The following is a 20,062-nucleotide window of genomic DNA, read 5'->3' as shown; positions in this document are numbered from 1 at the left end:
TGATCCTAAGCTTGGGTGTGAGGTCCTTGGTCTCAACACCCCGGAACTGGTCTAAAGTATAACACAGCAATGACACAGTGATCCTAAGCTTGGGTATGAGGTCCTTGGTCTCAACACCCCAGAACTGGTCTAAAGTATAATACAGCAGTAATCTGGCTAAGTGTGAATTCCCAGGTCCACCTGGTTCTAACACACTGTGAGATCTGACTGAGGTCTGAGTGCTCACACGTAAGTATTCGCAACAGCAGACAACCAGAGACTGACCAGCAAGATCTATATATACTGCAGTGATCCTCCGCGCCGCCCTGCGCCACTCAGCCAATCAGTCGCCGTGCAAGATCAGCTGATCGACCTGATCAGCTGATCGCTCTCCTACCGGCATAAAGGGCTTGCCTTCTAGCGTGCGCGTAGCTCTCCATCTGTGTGCACTAGAAGGCCCAGGCAAACCAGACGCATGCTGCTGTGCGGAAACCGCCGGTCTGAACGCGGAGACAGCTGCCCCGCTGCCAGACCACGCGGCGGCATCTCCGCAATCCATTACACCTACCTTTAATCACTTAGGGCTTGTTCACACAGTGATTTAAAAAGTACTGGAGCCAAAGGATGAGCATGGCATAATTGTTTTTAGAAGACAGTCATCAATAGTCCTGGTCATTTGGAAATCTGCATTTTGCCATACACCGCAGTTCAGCACCAAAGGTAGTGGAGAGCGTCACCGGGTTGTGGTCCTTGTCGCACTTCCTTCCGGCTTAGAAGAAGGAAGCAACAGAGCCATGTAAAGTGCAACGTGGACTGCAACCCCCATGACCCTGTCCACTAGCTTTGGTGCTGAACTACAGCATACAGCATCATTCCAACACTAACACTAGTCATTCATGGTAGTATCCATGTCTGGGTTTAGAGAAATAAGCCTGAATTTGAAGAATATACTGAAAACGGGGGGAGTAGCGGTGCATGCGCAAAGGCATGATGATGTCATCGTGCCTTCATGCGCACGCGCAGATCACTCCTGGCTGCGCGCCTGTGCACTACCAACTGACTCAGGTGACCTGGCTGAGCCGCGGCGGAAGGATTTGGTATAAAGGAGGGGGACAGAGGAGAAAGGAGGGAGCGGTGGGCATGAGGACTGCACCTAATATATGCCTGCTCCATTCTTTGGCTCTGGTATCCTTTAAAGAGAAACCGTGACCAAGAATTGATCTTCATCCCAATCAGTAGCTGATAACCCATTTTTACATGAGAAATCTATTCCTTTTCACAAACTGATCATCAGAGGGCTCTGTATGGCTGATATTGTGGTGAAACCCCTCCCACAGGAAACTGTGAGGACCATGGTCCTGGCACTTTCTTGTCTGTGAACCATATTGCATTGTGGGAAATAACAGCTGTTTTACCGTTTACAGCTGTTTCCAACTGCCAAAAAGCAAGCAGCATCTCCATCCACTGACATCACTTGCCAGCAGTAAAAATGTCATCATGTGATAAATGTCAGAATGTAAATCAGGGAGAGGAAAGATTTTACAATGGGCAGACACTGACTAATTCATTTATACATAATTGTAAAAATGAAGCACTTTTTTATTACATTATTTTCACTGGAGTTCCTCCTTAAGTCATCTACGCAGAGATAATTATAATTGCACTGAATAACTCCAGACAGAAATGTCATCTTCAATACTAAGTCTAAATATAAGATGCTGATTGACTGCTAAGCATCCTGATGGAAAGAAATGGCACCTGTGCCCTAATAAGAGTGATTGATACATCTAGGCCATAAGGGCTAGAGGTAGGATACATTTCATCCCAAATCTATCATTTATCATCATTCCTTGTAAAGTCGGATCTCTATAAATGCATCTGCCTGCTCAAAAAATTAGCAATAAGCCCCATCCAATCGTTTTAGGCAACCGATATTGAGTTCCTCATCAAACCCTGGAAGGCTTCCTATTGCCTTATCTCATCTTCTCATAGGCAGTGGCATAGCTACAGACCTCTGGGCCCGATGTGGCATTTGGACCTGCCCCTCCCCTACATGGCTGCCTAATACTGATATTTAGGGGAACATTGCTTCAAAATATTGATATCTGGAGGCACACATGGCTATCTGGGGGCATGGTTGCTTAATGTGTGTAAGGGGGGGGGGGGGGCTGGCTTTCTATTTCTCTTGTCTGGGGCACCTGGCTGCTCATGGAGGGGTACATCCCTATTCAGCACCACTAAACTTCCTGCAGCATGATTTATATTAAAGCCAGACAGCTTCAAGCTTGTAGTGTGAACTGGCCTAGTTTAGAACAGTGAAGTTTTGAGGAAACCAACACAAGAACAGAAGCCATGATGAACAACAACATAAGAGCTAGTAGAGATCCTGATATACAGTACAGAGCAGATAATGTAACAGTGACACCTACAGGCTGTCGACAGGAGCTCGACACCTAGCATTGTGCTAGAGCTGTTAGAAGACTACTGATCTGAAAAGAATATGGAGGATGTCATATTTATTTCCTTGTAACCAATACTTGTTGCCTGGCATCCTGCTGATCTATTTGGCTGCAGAAGGGTCTGAATCACAGACCTGGAACAAGCATATGGCAAACGCAGTCAGACTTTAGTCAGGGCACCTGACCTGCATGCTTGTTCAGGGTCTACGACTAAATGTATTAGAGGATCAGCAGGATAGCCAGGCAATGTGCATTGTTTAAAAGGAAACATATATGACAGCCTCCTTATCCCTCTCAGGTCAGTTGTCATTGGCCGGCTAAATGCCAGGAATGGCTTGCAGTGTGAAAACTATCCCTAAAAAATGTCAGAATATACCGTAGATGCTCACAAAAGCACTTACAGAATCCATAACTGCAGACATGGGCCTGGTGCACACCAAAAACCGCTAGCAGATCCGCAAAATGCTAGCAGATTTTGAAACACTTTTTCTTCTTTTTCTGTAGCGTTTCAGCTAGCGTTTTGCGGTTTTGTGAAGCGTTTTTGGTGTAGTAGATTTCATGTATTGTTACAGTAAAGCTGTTACTGAACAGCTACTGTAACAAAAAACGCCTGGAAAACCGCTCTGAACAGGCGTTTTTCAGAGCGGTTTGCATTTTTCCTATGCTTAACATTGAGGCAGAAACGCCTCCGCAATCCAAAATTTGCAGCAGCTCGGGAGTATGCGTTTCTGCAAAACGCCTCCCGCTCTGGTGTGCACCAGCCCATTGAAATACATTACCCTAGCGGATCCGCACCCGCAGGAGAGGACTGGGACCTTTTGGCCTGGAGGGAAAACACAAACTACAGGCCCGTTTTCATGGCAGCCCCAGCCCAAATAACGTCACACAAGCGACCCACGTGCTATATGCCAGTACTTACGTGGGGCGCCAATGCAGAAATACAGCAAGGACACTTGAGGAACAGCGTGGCAGGTAAAGTATAATGCACAGGCACTGGGGGCCACACAATAAACTTTGAGGGACAAAGGCCTTGGTTTCCTTCACGCTCATGATTATTGCACTTGATCGACCACATCGACCTGAGATTTCCCAGCATCTCAGATCGATACATTCAACTAATTTCCACCCAAAATCAGTCAAATTGTTGATTTATAATAATAATTAATAATAATAATTATTGAAACAGTTGGATCGGCCAGCCCTAAATCATAAAATGAGTGGCAGCCTGGGGGGAAATCTCCCCCCTTCCCCCCTGGCCAGTCCTCCCCTGCGCACCCGCAAGCGGATCGCAAACCGCAGCAGAACCGCTCTGGTGTGCACTAGGCCATGATGGCCACAATTTCAACCTGCAGACAGGAAACTCCCATAGTTATGACTTTAAAGAAAACCTGAACTGAAAATTAAAAGTCAAAATAAACATACACACGTCATACTCACCTCCGGTGCAGTCTACTCCTCAATCTCTTTCTCCTCTCCCGCGTCCTGTTTGTTCACTGTGATCAAGGGAATTCTCCGTCCTCCATTTTGAAAATTACCATTACTCATAACAGCTTTCTGGTCAGCACACAGTTAAACTGTAACATTGTCCACTTGAGCCATAGGGAAACATGGACATTACTTAGCACATCAGTTGTCCTCTCAGCTATAACTGACAGCAACTGATAAATAACTGACAGCAACTGATAAATAACTGACAGCAACTGATATATTTCAGTTCTGACAACATGTTGTCAGAACTGGAAGGGATTATTGTCAGAAGAGAATGGTGAGCTTCTGAGAGGAACTGATGGCAAGGTAACTATGTAATGTTCATTTGAAGTTACCTCATGTGAATATTTTAAATAATTTTACTCAGTACAGGTTCTCTTTAATGCGGAACTGAGCTCAGAACTTCCTCTCTGCTCTAAAAGATGAGCTTCAGCATAGTAACATTTAAATAAAAAAGTTTTCTTTCTTACAGCTTATACAAATCTTGCAATAAATCTACAGTCTGTCTACTTTCTGCGTTCATGGAAGCAGACATATTGTTAACATTACGTATTTACAAATGAGCTCTCTGCCGTGGCAGTCAGCTGACACCGCTGAGAGATCAAATTACAGTTGTGATTAGTCACAGATGAGGGGGAGTTAGAGAGGCTAAACTCTCTAAATACATACAGGGTGCATTTCTCTATGTTTTCTTTCCTTAATGCATGATTGCCAGATCAGCGCACCTATAAAAGAAGCACAATGTACTAGTAGTTGATGGAAATGTTATGCTAATGTTATGCAGATGAATTCAGCTTGGGAAATGAAACAGCCAATTGCAGCAGCTGCCTACATGAGTGACAGAAGTCGCATGCCCTCCACTATCCTGCCATAGCACAGTACCGAGGACAACACAGATGAGCTTTCTAAAAGTCACAATCCAATCAGTCAATCACGCGAATTCTGACAGCAAAATAATTGTTCCATGATTACCGCAAGCTTTCCTTTACCCCAGTAACAGCTTCCTTCCATTCCACAATCTAAACACAGAAACGCAGAGGCAATAACAAATGTCTGCCATAACTGAGGCTCAAGGAACATAGAAAATGCCACAGACTATGCAAGGAATGTCTCTGAATATGTCACACTGGCCCATATGTAATTTACTATTACTCCTGAGTTTTCTTCTTGGTGATATTTTACGCCTCCTCATAAAATGCCTATAAACCAACCGCAAGCAAGAAAATTCTCAAAATAATTTTGATAGTAATTTTTCAATTGTAAAATGCTTATTCACTTAACAAATCTGAGGCCGTATATCTACGCCCCATGGGAAGAGTGGGGCAGATCAAAGCATTACCGACAGTTTTTCTTCTAAAACTGTTCTAACCAGCAGAGGAACTGTTCTGCATGATAGTAAGAAACTTCTCAAGTCGTACGTAATAGTGGCAGTTTAGCGTGGATTTCTAGAGCTGCACTACAGTTAAGAAAAGTTCAAATCCATCCCTAAACTGCTGCAGATTAAGAAGTGCTTAACCACTTTACCCCCGCGCGTACGTATTTCTCCGCCCCTTTTTCCATCCTTTAACAACCAGGGACGGAGAAATACGTACTTTCCGCGTTCCCGACGCTGTCCGCGCTCCCGCTCGTAAACACGCCGCCCGCCGCTAGTAAACACGCCGCCGCCCGCTCGCCCAGAGATCAATGAACGGGAAAATCCATTCCCGTTCGTTGATCTAAGCCCCGCAATGATCCGCTGCTCTCCTATGGGCAGCGCGATCATTGTGAGAAAAAACTCACGTGTCCAGCCTCATTATACTTCCTCCAAGCTTCCGGAAGAAAGCTTGGAGGTCGCATTAAAACAAAAAGTTACTGTGGCCATCTTGTGGCCAAATAGTAAACTACACCCTACACATTTTTCACATACAAATAAATGACTTTTACACATAAAATTAACTCATTACCTCCCACACTCCCCATTTTTTTTTTTTTGTAATTAAAAAAAAATTAAAAAATTTACAATTAAAAAAAATACATAAATAGTTACCTTAGGGACTGAACTTTTTAAATATTTATGTCAAGAGGGTATAACACTGTTACTTTATAAACTATGGGCTTGTAATTAGGGATGGACGCAAAAATGAAAAAAATGCACCTTTATTTCCAAATAAAATATTGGCGCCAAACATTGTGATAGGGACATAATTTAAATGGTTTTATAACCGGGACAAAAGGGCAAATACATTTCATGGGTTTTAATTACAGTAGCATGCATTATTTAAAACTATAATGGCCAAAAACTGAAAAATAATTATTTTTTTCCCCACATTTTTCCTATTTTCCCATTAAAACACATTTAGAAAAAAATAATTCTTGGCATAATGTCGCACCTAAAGAAAGCCTAATTGGTGGCGGAAAAAACAAGATATAGTTCATTTCATTGCGATAAGTAATGATAAAGTTATAGACGAATGAATGGAAGGAGCGCTGAAAGGTGAAAATTTCTCTGGTGCTCAGGGGGTAAAACCCCTCAGTGGTGAAGTGGTTAATAGTAGTTCTCCAGATAGTGCAGCAGTCCAGGCTAGATGTGATTTGTGAAGGGCTCCTCCCCCCTCACTCAGAGCCTGCTGACAGCATGATATATTGGTTACCTCAGCAACAGTAATTTCCCTCACACACTGCACTGCCTGAGAGACCTTCCTAACTCCTCCCATTCCTAACAGTTTAAGAAAGAATCTGCACTATTTAGTAATTTTTTATGATGTCTGAGACAGTTCTGCATGGATTTCTAAAATCCTACTAATCTTTTGTATCAGACACTCTTAATAAATGTCCCCCAGTGTTCCCATTCCAGGGGCGCAGATATACACCTCCAACCACGATCACTGATGTGTGCACTTCCACTCACTCCAGCGCGCGCTCCTGCGCATGTTCTTGCTGCCGCCAGTTAGTAGACAGATCAGCGAATGGGAACACAGTTCCCATTCACCGATCTAACTGCCTGTGATCAATGATCATGGCATCAAAGAGATGCTGTGATTATTTACAAAAGAGAAAGTAACACGTTCAGTACACAAAAGGGATAAAAGTGTGTGTGTGTGTGTGTGTGGGGGGGGGGGGGGGGGGTGGACATCTAGTGGCCAAATTACAAATAAATTAATTGAATTAAAAAAAAAAAAAAACAGTTCCCATTAAAATTAACCCCTTACCTCCCCCACTCTCCCATAGTTATCAACATAAAACATTTGCATATATTAAAAAAAATACATAAATAGTTACTTTAGGGGCTGAACTTTTTTAATATGTAAGTCATGAGGGTATATGACTGTTATGTTTGAATATATGGGCTTGTAATTAGTGACAGATGCAAAATAGAAAAAAATGCACCTTATTTCCAAATAAAATATTGTCGCCCACACCTTGTACTAGGGCCATAATTTAAACATTGTAATAACCGGGACAAATGGGCAAATGAAATGTGTGTCTTTTAAAACTGAGAGATAATGATTTTTTTCCATTTTTTTTCTTATTCTTCCCATTAAATTGCATTTAGAATAAATTAATTCTTAGCACAATGTACCACCCAAAGAAAGCCTACTTGGTGGCGGAAAAAAAAGGATATAGATCATTTTGTTGTGATAAGTAGTGATAAAGTTATTGGTGAATGAATGGGAGGAGCGCTGAAATGTGAAAATTGCTCTGGTCCGTAAGAGAAAAAACACTCAGTGGTGAACTGGTTAAAAGTTATTTTAAATTGAACATGAAAATAATCTCGCAGGAGATAAGTCAGGTGAAAAGGTTAATTGCATATGAGCCAATGATTTACCAAGAGCGATGAAGAACCAGCAAACCTGCACTGCATCTATTAAAAAAAAGGTCTGCTACTGGGGGGCAAATATTTCCAACCCTTACCTGTGCCATATCAGATCAAAGTGAGGATTGATAAAAAAAAAAGTGAGTGGCACAATGACAGTAACAAGTACACACCTGGGTGAGAATGTACAGTAATCTACCCAGGGCTACTTGGACGGTTTGCACATCATGATTATGACTGCATGGCTGCTATTTCACTAACATTTACAAATGTTGAAGGCACTTTTATTTGTATTGATATACACTTTTTCTCTCACCCGCTGCTTTCATTTAACCTCCCTGGCGGTTAATTTATTTTGACAAATAAGCAAAAATCCTTTTTTTTTTTAAATTATTTTTTTTTGTTTCATGTAAAGCTACCAGAGTGGTAGCTACATGAAACACCACTAGAGGGCGCATGTGGCCCTCTAGTGCGATCGTCACCGCCATCAATAGCAAACAGGGGAGCGCGTATATAACGCGTTCCCCTGTTTGGCTTTTCCTGTCGCCATGGCGACGATCGGCATGACGTCATGGACGTCAGCCGACGTCCTGACGTCAGGCGCACTCGATCCAGCCCATAGCGCCGCCCAAAACTCATTGGTCCGGGCAGCGCAGGGCTCTGGCGGGGGGGGGGGGCTCTTCCGACGCTGCGTGCGGGCGATCGGGATCGAGCTGCCTGCGTCAGACGTCAAGTCGTCATTACGTCACCACCATGTGATGACACCTGATGTCCTGTAGCGGTACTGCAGGCTGTCAGTGTGCAGCGCCCATGGAAGAGTCGGCTTTCAGGGCTCTCTTAATCTGTGTGTTTTCCTGGTCCCTGCTTCCTCCTGGATGAGCGGCTGGTCACTAGTAAGTAGGCAGATCTACTTGTGAACCTGTGACTGTGTGACTGTCCCTAAAGAGTAAGTGTTTGCAAGTCCACGGAGGTAGCAGGGAAGGGGCACAATTTAGCCTAGAAACTGCTCTGCCTACCATAGACCACACCTCCCAACTTTTTGAGATGAGAAAGAGGGACACTTAAGCCACGCCCCTGCCACACCCCTGATCATGGCCCATCACACCCCTAGTCACACATACCGTGAAGATTTCATAAGAAAAATATGCTGTTTTATAGTTCAAACTACACCGGTCCTTGCTAATCTGGATCATTTTCCTTCACAGTAACATTTTAAAATTAGTAATATATCCATTTAAAATATAGGAATAAAGTTTAGAGTCAATCAAGCACATTTTTTAGTAGAGAAATACATATATTTACATAGAGGGACAAAGTACTGAAAGAGGGACAAATGAGGAGGAAAGAGGGACAGAGGGACATGGCTCCCAAAGAGGGACTGTCCCTCCAACAGAGGGACAGTTGGGAGCTATGCCATAGACTGATATGACCCAAGTGAAAGCTGTCAACTATTTCCAGACAGTTTGTACTAAATACCCTCCAGATTCGCTGGCTCACATCTCTGCAGTGGTCCTGTGCCCTGGAGTAGATCTGTCACTCTCTGTCACCGGGTATCTTTGCATTGACTGACAACATGCATTGCATTAGGAAGACTTAGGAAGTCTGTCGGATTAGATACATTTAGCACTGACTAATGCATCCTCCCTGAGTTCTGCCAGGAAGCTGCTTTATTTTAGTCCATCTATTGCAGTCTGGCGGTACATAAAGCCATAAATAAAACATCATCCAAAATGTCCTTCTACTTGCAGAAAGCGTAAACAGGTCTATACAAAGCAAATCAGATCAAATCTTGAAGGCGATTCCTGACTTAGGAGGGGGATATTATCGCCTCTGTCACTCCACAGAGGTGAATAATAAATAGTAGAAATGATATTGGAAATAGCAGTGGGTAGTATACATACACACAGGCTGAGAGTTAAACAGGACCTGTAGTGACAATAACAATGAATACAATTGCTTATTTTTACACTATTCATTTACAGATTATTTACTCAGTGTTTGCCCCTTGTAAAATCTCTCCTCTCCTTGATTTGCATCCTGAAATATGTCACTGGTGGTGATATCTTTAGTTCTGCCAGGTGATCTGTACTTAAAGAGGAACTCCAGTGAAAATTATGTAATCAAAAAAGTGCTTCATTTTTACAATCATTATGTATAAATGATTTAGTCACTGTTTGCCCATGGTAAAATCTTTCCTCTCACTGATTTACATTCTGACATTTATCACATGGTGACATTTTTACTGCTGGCAGGTGATGTCACTGGAAGTACCTGCTGCTTGCTTTTTTGGCAGTTGGAAACAGCTGTAAACAGCTATTTCCCACAGAACGTGGCTTACAGACAGGAAACTGCCAGGACCATGGTCCTCACAGTTTCCTGTGGGAGGGGTTTCACCACAATATCAGCCATACAGAGCCCCCTGATGATCCGTTTGAGAAAAGGAATAGATTTCTCATGTAAAAGGGGGTATCAGCTACTGATTGGGATGAAGTTCAATTATTGGTCACGGTTTCTCTTTAATGTTCGTTACTGAGTATTCTATGCACAGAGGGAGCTATTGGTTGCTTGGAAAAAGCTGTTATTTCCCACAATGCAATGAGGTTCACAGACAGCAAACTGTCAGGACCATGGTCCTGACATCACACTTTGGAAGGGGTTTCACCACAATATCAGCCATATACACCCCCTGAGTATCTATTAGAGAAAAGGTAAAGATTTCTCGTGGGAAAGGGGGTATCGGCTATTGATTGGGATAAAGGTTGATCAAATCCCTACTGAAGTTTACAAACTGGGTTAGTGACAGCTAGCTAAGCACTGGCCTGCAGTTTACTCCCTGCCACTAAGCTCCATTATGCCATGGAGGTCTGTCTCCTCCCCACTGCTAGGTGTCTGTCCTCCCTGTTAGGGCTGCGGTTCTGCAGCATACACGTTCATCATCAGATAAGCGCTTCCTTAGCAGTATATGACAGTCTGTTACACCTCCACCAGGTTCCACCAAGTGCTGTTATATAAGAGAAGAGGCGTGTCCAAGGGCGAGGGGAGCCTGCTAATGTCCCAAAAGCTTATGAAGGCCACTGTAATCCTGGCCCTCCACTGTTGGTGAGTGTGGATCTCACAGGGTGAACCTGGTGGAGGTGTAACAGATATACTGCTAAGGAAGCGCTTATCTGATGATGAACTATATAACTAGGAGAAAACTCATTCTTGAACAAAATATTGTCAGAACTGGAAGGGATTATTGTCAGAAGAAAATGGTGAGCTTCTGAGAGGAACTGATGGCAAGGTAACTATTTAATGTTCATTTGAAGTGACCTCGTGTGTTTATTTTAAATCATTTTACTCAGTACAGGTTCCCTTTAAGTTCCTTGGGATTGTCTCTCCATAGATCATATTGATTGTGTTTACCTGATCATAAGCTTAAGCGCTGTGTGTTTTGTCTATCTTTGGCTCTAGCATAGCTCTAAATGTCCAAGTGTGGTCTCCAGTAGTGATGGGCGAACACCTGGATGTTCGGGTTCGGGAAAGTTCGCCGAACATGGCCGAGATGTTCGGCATGTTCGGGCCGAACCCCGAACTTCCCGAACATCCCTATTTTGGGGGCCCTATGGGGTCGCAGGCATAAGGGGGGAGCATGCCCCGATCGCGGGGGGGGGTCGGAAATTCCCCCCACCCCCTCCGCTAGCGCTCCCCCCTCTGCCCGCTTCCCCATTCAAAAGTTTCAAGAAGTACCTGTATAGCGGATGGCCTGGCAGTGGGCGGCACTGTGGAGTGAGGAGGAGGAGGAGTCCGGAGAGTGACGAGTTGAGGGAGGCCGGGCAGCGGGCGTGAGGTCAGAGAAAGGGCGGAACTTCCGCCCTTTCTCTGACCTCACGCCCGCTGCCCGGCCTCCCTCAACTCGTCACTCTCCGGACTCCTCCTCCTCCTCACTCCACAGTGCCGCCCACTGCCAGGCCATCCGCTATACAGGTACTTCTTGAAACTTTTGAATGGGGAAGCGGGCAGAGGGGGGAGCGCTAGCGGAGGGGGTGGGGGGAATTTCCGACCCCCCCCGCGATCGGGGCATGCTCCCCCCTTATGCCTGCGACCCCATAGGGGGGCCGTATTGCGGCCTGTTCGGCCGAACAGGGCCCTGTTCGCCCGAACAGGGGCCCTGTTCGGCCCTGTTCGGGGGCATACAGAAGTTCGGGGCGAACCCGAACTTAAAAGGCCGAACACCATGAGGTGTTCGGCCGAACTCGAACATCACCCGAACAGGGTGATGTTCTGCAGAACCCGAACAGTGGCGAACACTGTTCGCCCAACACTAGTCTCCAGGCCGCATTCCCCCAAACTGAGGTGCAAGGTCAGTCCACCAAAGCACCAGGTCAGACACCCAGGTTAAAGTCAACAAGGACCAGCACACATTTACTTTGGAAGAAATCCCTGAGCGTTCTGGTCCTTGTGGACTTTATACCGTACCATAGCTCTAACACACATGGAGTAACACAAAAGGGTATGCACAGGCATGCAATTTTGCCATTTTAGCAACTCCATGTAGTTTGAGGGCAAACAGGTTTTGAGTACAATGAGTAGATTCTGTGGGTAAGCTCTTATCGGGTGTGTAGACCAATCTAATTTTGATTGGCTAATGGTAGGCCAATTCTAAACCCCCATGGTAATAATACAGACATTCTACTACTGTATTGCCTGTTCCATATGGTAAAATACCATTAGTTTTAAGGTGGCCATACACTGAGCTGATTAGCAGCCGATCGGTCGATTTGCGGCCGATTTTGATCGATTTCAATCGATCTGACATGCTGGAAAATCTAGGTCGATCTGTGGAGATGGCTTATCATTTTGCATTGGACCTAATGGAGATCTGATGGCAAAAAAATGCCATCAGATCGATTTTCAATAGATTTCAAACTGAAATCTATTGGAAATCTGTTCCTAGTAAAAAATGTTCCTAAACACATCAGATAGATAAGAAATCTATCTGATGATCTATCTGCTGCCAATCTAACGAGTGTATGGCCACCTTTGATTTTCTACTATCACCTTATTTTGTTCTATTCTACCCACTACCTACTCCTAACAGTAATCTCCCTCCTACCTACAGGTTAAAGAGGAAATGAGGTCCATGGCAAGGTAGAAGCCTTCACTTCCTACTACAGTCAGTGATCAGAGAAATTGGTAGCTGGGCCCCTCGATGCCCATTAGGGCCGAGGCAGTTGCCCAGGTTGCCTTGTGGATGACCCTGCTCCGCATAGCAGTTGCTGTGGCTGCTATGCCAATTGCTACTACAGCAGGTGCAAAGGCCAAGCTGTATGAGTCACATCTGCAGGGCTCTGTATCCCACATGGATCAGTGAGGAGGCAGACACTTTGATGTGGGACAGCTGTGAGATCATTTAACTCATAATATGTAAACGATTACCCAATACTGATAATGTGGTTGTATATTTACTTTTCATTTCAGTTCATCTATATAGCATTATTGTAGAACATGTGAGAAAATATATGACACCGTATGACTAGCCAGATAAAGAGAATAGAGTAATGTGCCAAAGATCTTATGATAACGTTACTGTCTCAGAGGTCAGTGGCGATGTCTGGCATCTGCACTGAATGTAGCAAAAGAAAAGAGGGACTTATACGAATAGTTGGGGAAATCAGGAAGGGGCAAATATTTTTTCATACTTATGTAGGTACAGTAGCCAGAAGATTAATTTTGCATAGTGATGATTGTAAATGGCAAATTTAACTTATGCGTAATTTTGGGTAATTTTTGCACTTACAATTGTAATTGCAAATAATTTTGCAAGATTACAAGTACATGTATATGCATAATGAGAAAATCACAACATAATTTTGCAATTAAATTTACAATTATGCTCGTAATAGCTAATTTGTAATTACAAAAAACACTCATAAATTATACAAAATGTTGTGTACTTAAAAGTAACTGCACAAAATGTTTAAGTAATTTACGAGTAATTACACTAAATTGCGCGTAAGTACAAGTTATGCACAATTTCACATAATTACCGGTACCCTTAATTATGTGAAATTGTGCATAATTCCAAGTTACTGCAAAATTACATTGCAAAATTACGAATGAATGCGAAATTAATTATGAGCTTGATGACAATTATGCATTACAATTTTGCACAATAATTGAATATTATTATGTGAAATTATGCATATGCAAAATTTTGGTTCATCACCAATTTGGACACCAGGTGACTGGTATAATGAGGAAATTTGCAAATCAGACTATGTAAGTGCCCATGAATGGTGCAATTCTTAGCGAACAATCATATTTTCGATCAGATCAATAGAAAATACTGCATTTACTTATGCAACAGCATCCAAACTATTACCGATTTCGAGACCAGTTGCGATTTTAGGAATGACAGAAGACCATCATGTCATTTGACCAGTTCTTAGGCCTGGAACCCACTACAAAACGCTATCGCTAATCGCAATCACAAGCATTTTGTATGATCGGTTTGTAAGCGATTTCATGAGCGTTTTTGGTAGCGATTTTAAAAAGTGTAATCAATTTGTTAGCGGTTGTGTAGCGATTAGCGTTTTCAATTCTGATTGGTCCTTTAAATTAATTTTAAATTTGATACAGTGTGCAGTAATGTAAAAACGATAGCAATATCGCTCTGTGCAGGTTTTGACGAGTGATTATGCCAGCGTTTATATACTTTACATTGCAGAAACGCTAACGCTAATCGCTAACTCTCAAAAATGCTGCATGTCCTGCGTTTGCGATTTTGGTAATCACAATCGCTCCAGTGGAATTTGGCCCATCCATTAACATTAGCTGAGCGTTCGGGGAAATCGCTAGCAGTTTGAATCACTCCCTAAACGCTCACAAAATCGCTCTAGTGGGTTCTAGCCCTTATAGAAACAAAAAATATTGTGGTTGTTCAAGAGGTTTCTAAAACCTTTTGGTTGCTACCACAATAGGATTTGGGAATACATGAGATTTCTCCTCCATTTAGTGAGAATTAATCACATACGCGCTGTGTGTGTTATTACGAAAATAATGTTTTTTTTTTTTTGCAAACTAACTCAGCTGTGGGTACAGTAGTGGTTGCTGTATGGTTGGTCTGCAGTGAATATTTGCTAGAGTGTGTGCAAAGGGTAAATTGATTTTGTTTGATCTGCCACACCCCCTTTGGTGCCTCCATTTTGTCCTCACTTGAGGAGATGAGCCTGGATTCTGTGCCTTTCTTATTTGTGAACCGAACATTTGAAATGTTATACAATATACGGTTTCTCTTTCAGGTGAAGGAATCATGCTGCTCGTCCCAGACCCAGTCATAAATGCTACGGTGGCCCAGAATGTCCTCCTGTCAGTTGAATACATCTGTAATGGAACTCCGTCTATACAGTGGCAGTACATGACCACCTGGAAACCACAATGCATCATAGAGTGGAAGGTCAACTCTTACATCAACATCTCCAAGAGCTACAATGGGCGTGTCCACAACTACAGCAATGGCTCCATCCAGCTCCTGAACGTGGAGATCAGAGACGGTGGATTCTACATGATCACGCTGACTGACGACAATGGCAACAACAAGCAGAGCACAATCATCCTCAATGTCCACGGTAGACACCCTCTCCCGATTTTACTGATTATTTCCTATTTTTGTTCCAAAATTGCCTTTTTTTTTTTTTTTTAAACAAAAGGTAATTGCATCCATTAATTTCTCCGTGCCCAGTGGGCAGAACCATTCATTTCTTCTTCTTCTAACTTTTTGAGTAAGGCCTCTTTTCCACGGACTATTAATAGGCAGTAAAATGCCTCTCAAACTCTCACAACTGCTTGCTGCTGCTTGGTAACTACTCACTGCTGCCTGGTAACTGCTTGCTGAGCGCACAGTTCAACAGTCCGTGGAAAAGAGGCCTTAAGGATTAGGGATAGTCAATGAAATGCAAATAAATTTGAGTTGATGCACAAATATGCACATTTGTTATGCAAATATATGCAGCTTGAAAATAGACCCATTCAATTCTGCCAAGGTGGAGTGGATCCTGCATCAACATTTGCATTTCATTGCTTGTATGGGTTCGTCATTTCATTGACCAAGCACAACTGGTGAATAGCCTTAGGGTACGTACAGACATACGATAACGATCGTTCGTTCTGAACGACGAACGATGTTAAAGGAGGTATCGGCCGATGATCGTTTGAAGAAAGGCTACTTTGAACATCGTTCGTGTACGAACGATCTTGGAACGAGCGTTGCGTGCGCAACATGATGTATAAACTGATTTCAAACACAAGTGTCAAAAAGAACTGTTTGAGCATGTGCAAAGCTTTGAGAGCGAACGATCAACGACCGATCGTTGTACAGACATTACTTTTTGAACGATGGTCGTTGGAAAAGATCTGGCAGAATGGAACGTTCTTTACCAACGACATATCTCGTTGGTCGGTCGTTTTAATAATCATTCGTGCACTTTTTACGAACGATCGTCGGGCAATGCCGTCGGTAACGATCGTTTTAAACGACTATAGTCGCATGTCTGTACGCATTCTTAGGGTAGGAACACACTAGACAGAATCGCCGGCATTTTGCGGGAGTGATTTTTCCGCGACTAACCGCGAAAAAATCACTGGACATTGATTTTTCTGCGATCGCGTTTAGCGCTTCTATAGCACTGAAACATGATCGCCGGGAAATCGCCTGAAAATGATGCAGGCAACACGTTTGCGTTCGGCGATTTGAGTTAATTGCCGGCAATTAACGCAAATCGTCCAAGTGAGAATGGGCCCATAGGGTACTATAGCACTAGCGCTTTAAAAAGCGCTAGCGCTTGAGTGTTTTGCCGAAATCGCCGGCAAAGCGCTCTAGTGTGAATGGGCCCTTAAAGTGATCCAGTAACAGGTTATGTGTATGTGTCTGGTAGTAAGTACCGGTAGTGGTAGTAAAGCTGCATACTAACTAACCTATATCCAGGGTCTTTATTTTCCCGACATTTTCACCTTCACAGTTGAACTTCTGGTTGTGAGGCTAGGTTCACATATAACATAGCGGTTTTTTTAATGATGTTTTCTGCAGGTGCATTTGCGTTAGGGTAATGCGTTTTTGGTGCGTTTACGCTTTGCTTTTTTTTTTTCACGCAGATGCGTTTTCAAGCATTTTGCGTGCGTTTGCAGTTCGCTAATAGAAACGCATATGCGGTTTTTCTATGCGTTTATTCAATTAAATACTGTATATGCTAATCATTAGGAAGACAACAGGAAGTGGAAACATCAGAAATCTTTACTTTTTAATTAAAAACACAGCATAAAACGCATGGAAATCGCAATGCATATACGTTTCCATAGACTTTCATATCATGCAACACTGCAAGCGTCTGCAGAACTCTTACTGTACATCGCAAGTGCAGCGCTGGTCCTTCTGCGTCTCATAGACTAACATTGCTGCATAAAACGCAGCATTTCCCACTCCACAAGCATTTCTGCCATGTGTGCACCCGGCCTCAAGGCAGAAGTTATACACGCAAAGTAGTGTCCTGACTCATGGTATAGGCCAAATTATAGAAAACACCTCTATTGGGAAAGATACAAACACACAACAGACAAACCAATGTTAAAATCATTTAAAACTGCCTGCTATGGAGCGTTCCCAGACCCACACCCTCACCATGCACGCTCATTCATCCACTCCGGTACCCAGGGCCGGCGCTACCATAGAGGCAAAGGGGGCAATTGCCCCAGGGCCCCAGAGCTTGTGGGGGCCCCCAGTGGCTACAAGAGGAAAAAAAATTCAAATCGACCTTATAGTTTTTGAGAAAATCGATTTTAAAGTTTCAAAGGAAAAAAAAATACACATTTAAAAACCTGCCGACTTTAATGACTAATAGCAAATCCACCTTAAATGCTAGAAACCCTAAATTTGCAGGATATGTTAAGAAGATCATTGGGAATAAGAGGGAAAAACTCAGAACAGAATGAGGTAGGAGGCGCCCGTGGTATGTTTGTATTATGATTCAAAATTGTAGAAGGATAGCCATACGAGTGGCGGATAGAAATACTGAAAGTTTATAGTAATAAAATAAATACATAAATAAATAAGGTAACGGATGGTCCTACCTTATGAAAGTAGTCACTCCGCTACAAGGTATAAAAAAGTAACAAACTTTATTGGGCACTTTTGATTGACGACGCGTTTCGCGGAATAGCAACCGCTTCCTCAGGTCGAGTACCGTGCCTTGTAGCAATTGAAGGTAATCCTAGGCGCCTGTGAGATGGGCGCTCGTGGCGGAGGTTGTAAAAATAATCCTATGAGTAATAGCAGTGGGAGGGAAGTCAGGTGGGTCCGTGCAGAGGGAAAAACTATTTTTCAAAAAGACCTTATAGTTTTTGAGAAAATCGATTTTAAAGTTTCGAAGGAAAAAAGTATACTTTTAAATGTGTGCTGGAAGGAATAGAAAAAGGGAGGGACGGGAAGACACCGGGAGCCCAATCTGGTGTAGTATCACACGAGCAGGTTTTCTTAGTAAATAAAAGATCATATATACTCACAAGGCTAGGTTGCATATAAGGCAACCACTGTATCACGCGTGTGGGGAAGTACCGTCCCCACTCGGCCTTGTGACGAGATGTTGTTGGTCGCAGCTCCTTTGAAAAAATACCACCTGCCAAGGTGGTGGCCCCTGGTCTCAGGGGAAGTAGTCAACACGGGAGGGTAGGAGGCGCCCTTAGAGGTACTTCAGGTCTAACTTTAAATTTAGTAAATGTGTTTTATGCATATATCAATAACCAATTTTATAGGTCTAGATGAGAATAAAATTATATGCTCCAATTTTGGAACTGCCGATTTTTCTAGTTGTTGATTCATATATATGGAAAGATCCTACCTTAGTAAGTAGTCACTCTCGTATAGTTGAGTAAAACAAGAATTTATTGTAGCACTTTAAAATGACAACGTGTTTCGCGGTTACAACCGCTTCATCAGGTCGTGTTTCGTGCCTTTAAGATAAAAAAGAGATAGCAGGGCACTGAGACATAGAAACACCTATGATACACTCTAGACAAATATATCTAAAAACATATCTAAAAGTTCATCTAAAAATTCTTATATTCTTGTATTATACATAATAGTAAAATAATCATAGTATTAGGTTGGTAGTCTATACTCGGAAGTTCCTCTATTGCATGCACAGACATAAAGAGATAGAACAATAAACCAATGGAACAATAAACCATATTAACAGAAAACAATTACTTTTTAATTAAAAACACAGCATAAAACGCATGGAAATCGCAATGCATATGCGTTTCCATAGACTTTCATATTATGCAACACTGCAAGCGTCTGCAGAACGCTTACTGTACATCGCAAGTGCAGCGCTGGTCCTTCTGCGTCTCATAGACTAACATTGCTGCATAAAACGCAGCATTTCCCACTCCACAAGCATTTCTGCCATGTGTGCACCCGGCCTCAAGGCAGAAGTTATACACGCAAAGTAGTGTCCTGACTCATGGTATAGGCCAAATTATAGAAAACACCTCTATTGGGAAAGATACAAACACACAACAGACAAACCAATGTTAAAATCATTTAAAACTGCCTGCTATGGAGCGTTCCCAGACCCACACCCTCACCATGCACGCTCATTCATCCACTCCGGTACCCAGGGCCGGCGCTACCATAGAGGCAAAGGGGGCAATTGCCCCAGGGCCCCAGAGCTTGTGGGGGCCCCCAGTGGCTACAAGAGGAAAAAAAAATTCAAATCGACCTTATAGTTTTTGAGAAAATCGATTTTAAAGTTTCAAAGGAAAAAAAAATACACATTTAAAAACCTGCCGACTTTAATGACTAATAGCAAATCCACCGTAAATGCTAGAAACCGTAAATTTGCAGGATATGTTAAGGAGATCATTGGGAATAAGAGGGAAAAACTATTTTTCAAAAAGACCTTATAGTTTTTGAGAAAATCGATTTTAAAGTTTCGAAGGAAAAAAGTATACTTTTAAATGCGGTAAATGTCACTTTTAGTAGCAAACCTAACGGTAGTGTAATTTTACATGCATCAAAAGAAAGAGCAATACATTTCCAGGGGTTTCCAGGGGGTCTATACGCAGCCGCAGCGCTTTGGCCAGGGATCGCTATACAGCCGCAATATGGCTGTATGAAGATCCCTGGCATTTTTTCCTATTTTCCCAATTTTTTTTTTATGTTTAGCGTGTGGGAATTTTTTTAAAAAAAATTATGTGCGATCCCCCCTTCTGAAACTTTTTAACCCCTTGTCCCCCATGCAGGCTGGGGTAGCCAGAATGTGGAGCTCCGACCGATTAGGGCTTCACACCCTATACTATACCAGCTGCA

General features: G+C 42.9%; 2 protein-coding genes across 2 annotated transcripts in view; one reads left to right on the top strand and one right to left on the bottom strand.

Annotated features, from left to right (window-relative positions):
- The window catches only part of CEP295 (centrosomal protein 295), a 198,882-nt gene that overhangs the window by 42,659 nt on the left and 136,161 nt on the right, over positions 1 to 20,062 (bottom strand). The window contains exon 28 of the transcript XR_011026048.1: positions 18,591 to 18,702. The gene's annotated coding sequence lies outside the window, so the exon portion shown is untranslated. The remainder of the gene's footprint in view (positions 1 to 18,590; positions 18,703 to 20,062) is intronic.
- The window catches only part of VSTM5 (V-set and transmembrane domain containing 5), a 44,695-nt gene that overhangs the window by 17,398 nt on the left and 7,235 nt on the right, over positions 1 to 20,062 (top strand). The window contains exon 2 of the mRNA XM_068266818.1: positions 15,003 to 15,329. Within this exon, the coding sequence (XP_068122919.1) occupies positions 15,003 to 15,329 (327 nt within the window). The remainder of the gene's footprint in view (positions 1 to 15,002; positions 15,330 to 20,062) is intronic.

Source organism: Hyperolius riggenbachi, chromosome 2 (assembly GCF_040937935.1).
Source record: "Hyperolius riggenbachi isolate aHypRig1 chromosome 2, aHypRig1.pri, whole genome shotgun sequence".
NCBI classification, from domain to species: Eukaryota; Metazoa; Chordata; class Amphibia; order Anura; family Hyperoliidae; genus Hyperolius; species Hyperolius riggenbachi.
This window is presented reverse-complemented; position numbering and strand designations above follow the sequence as displayed.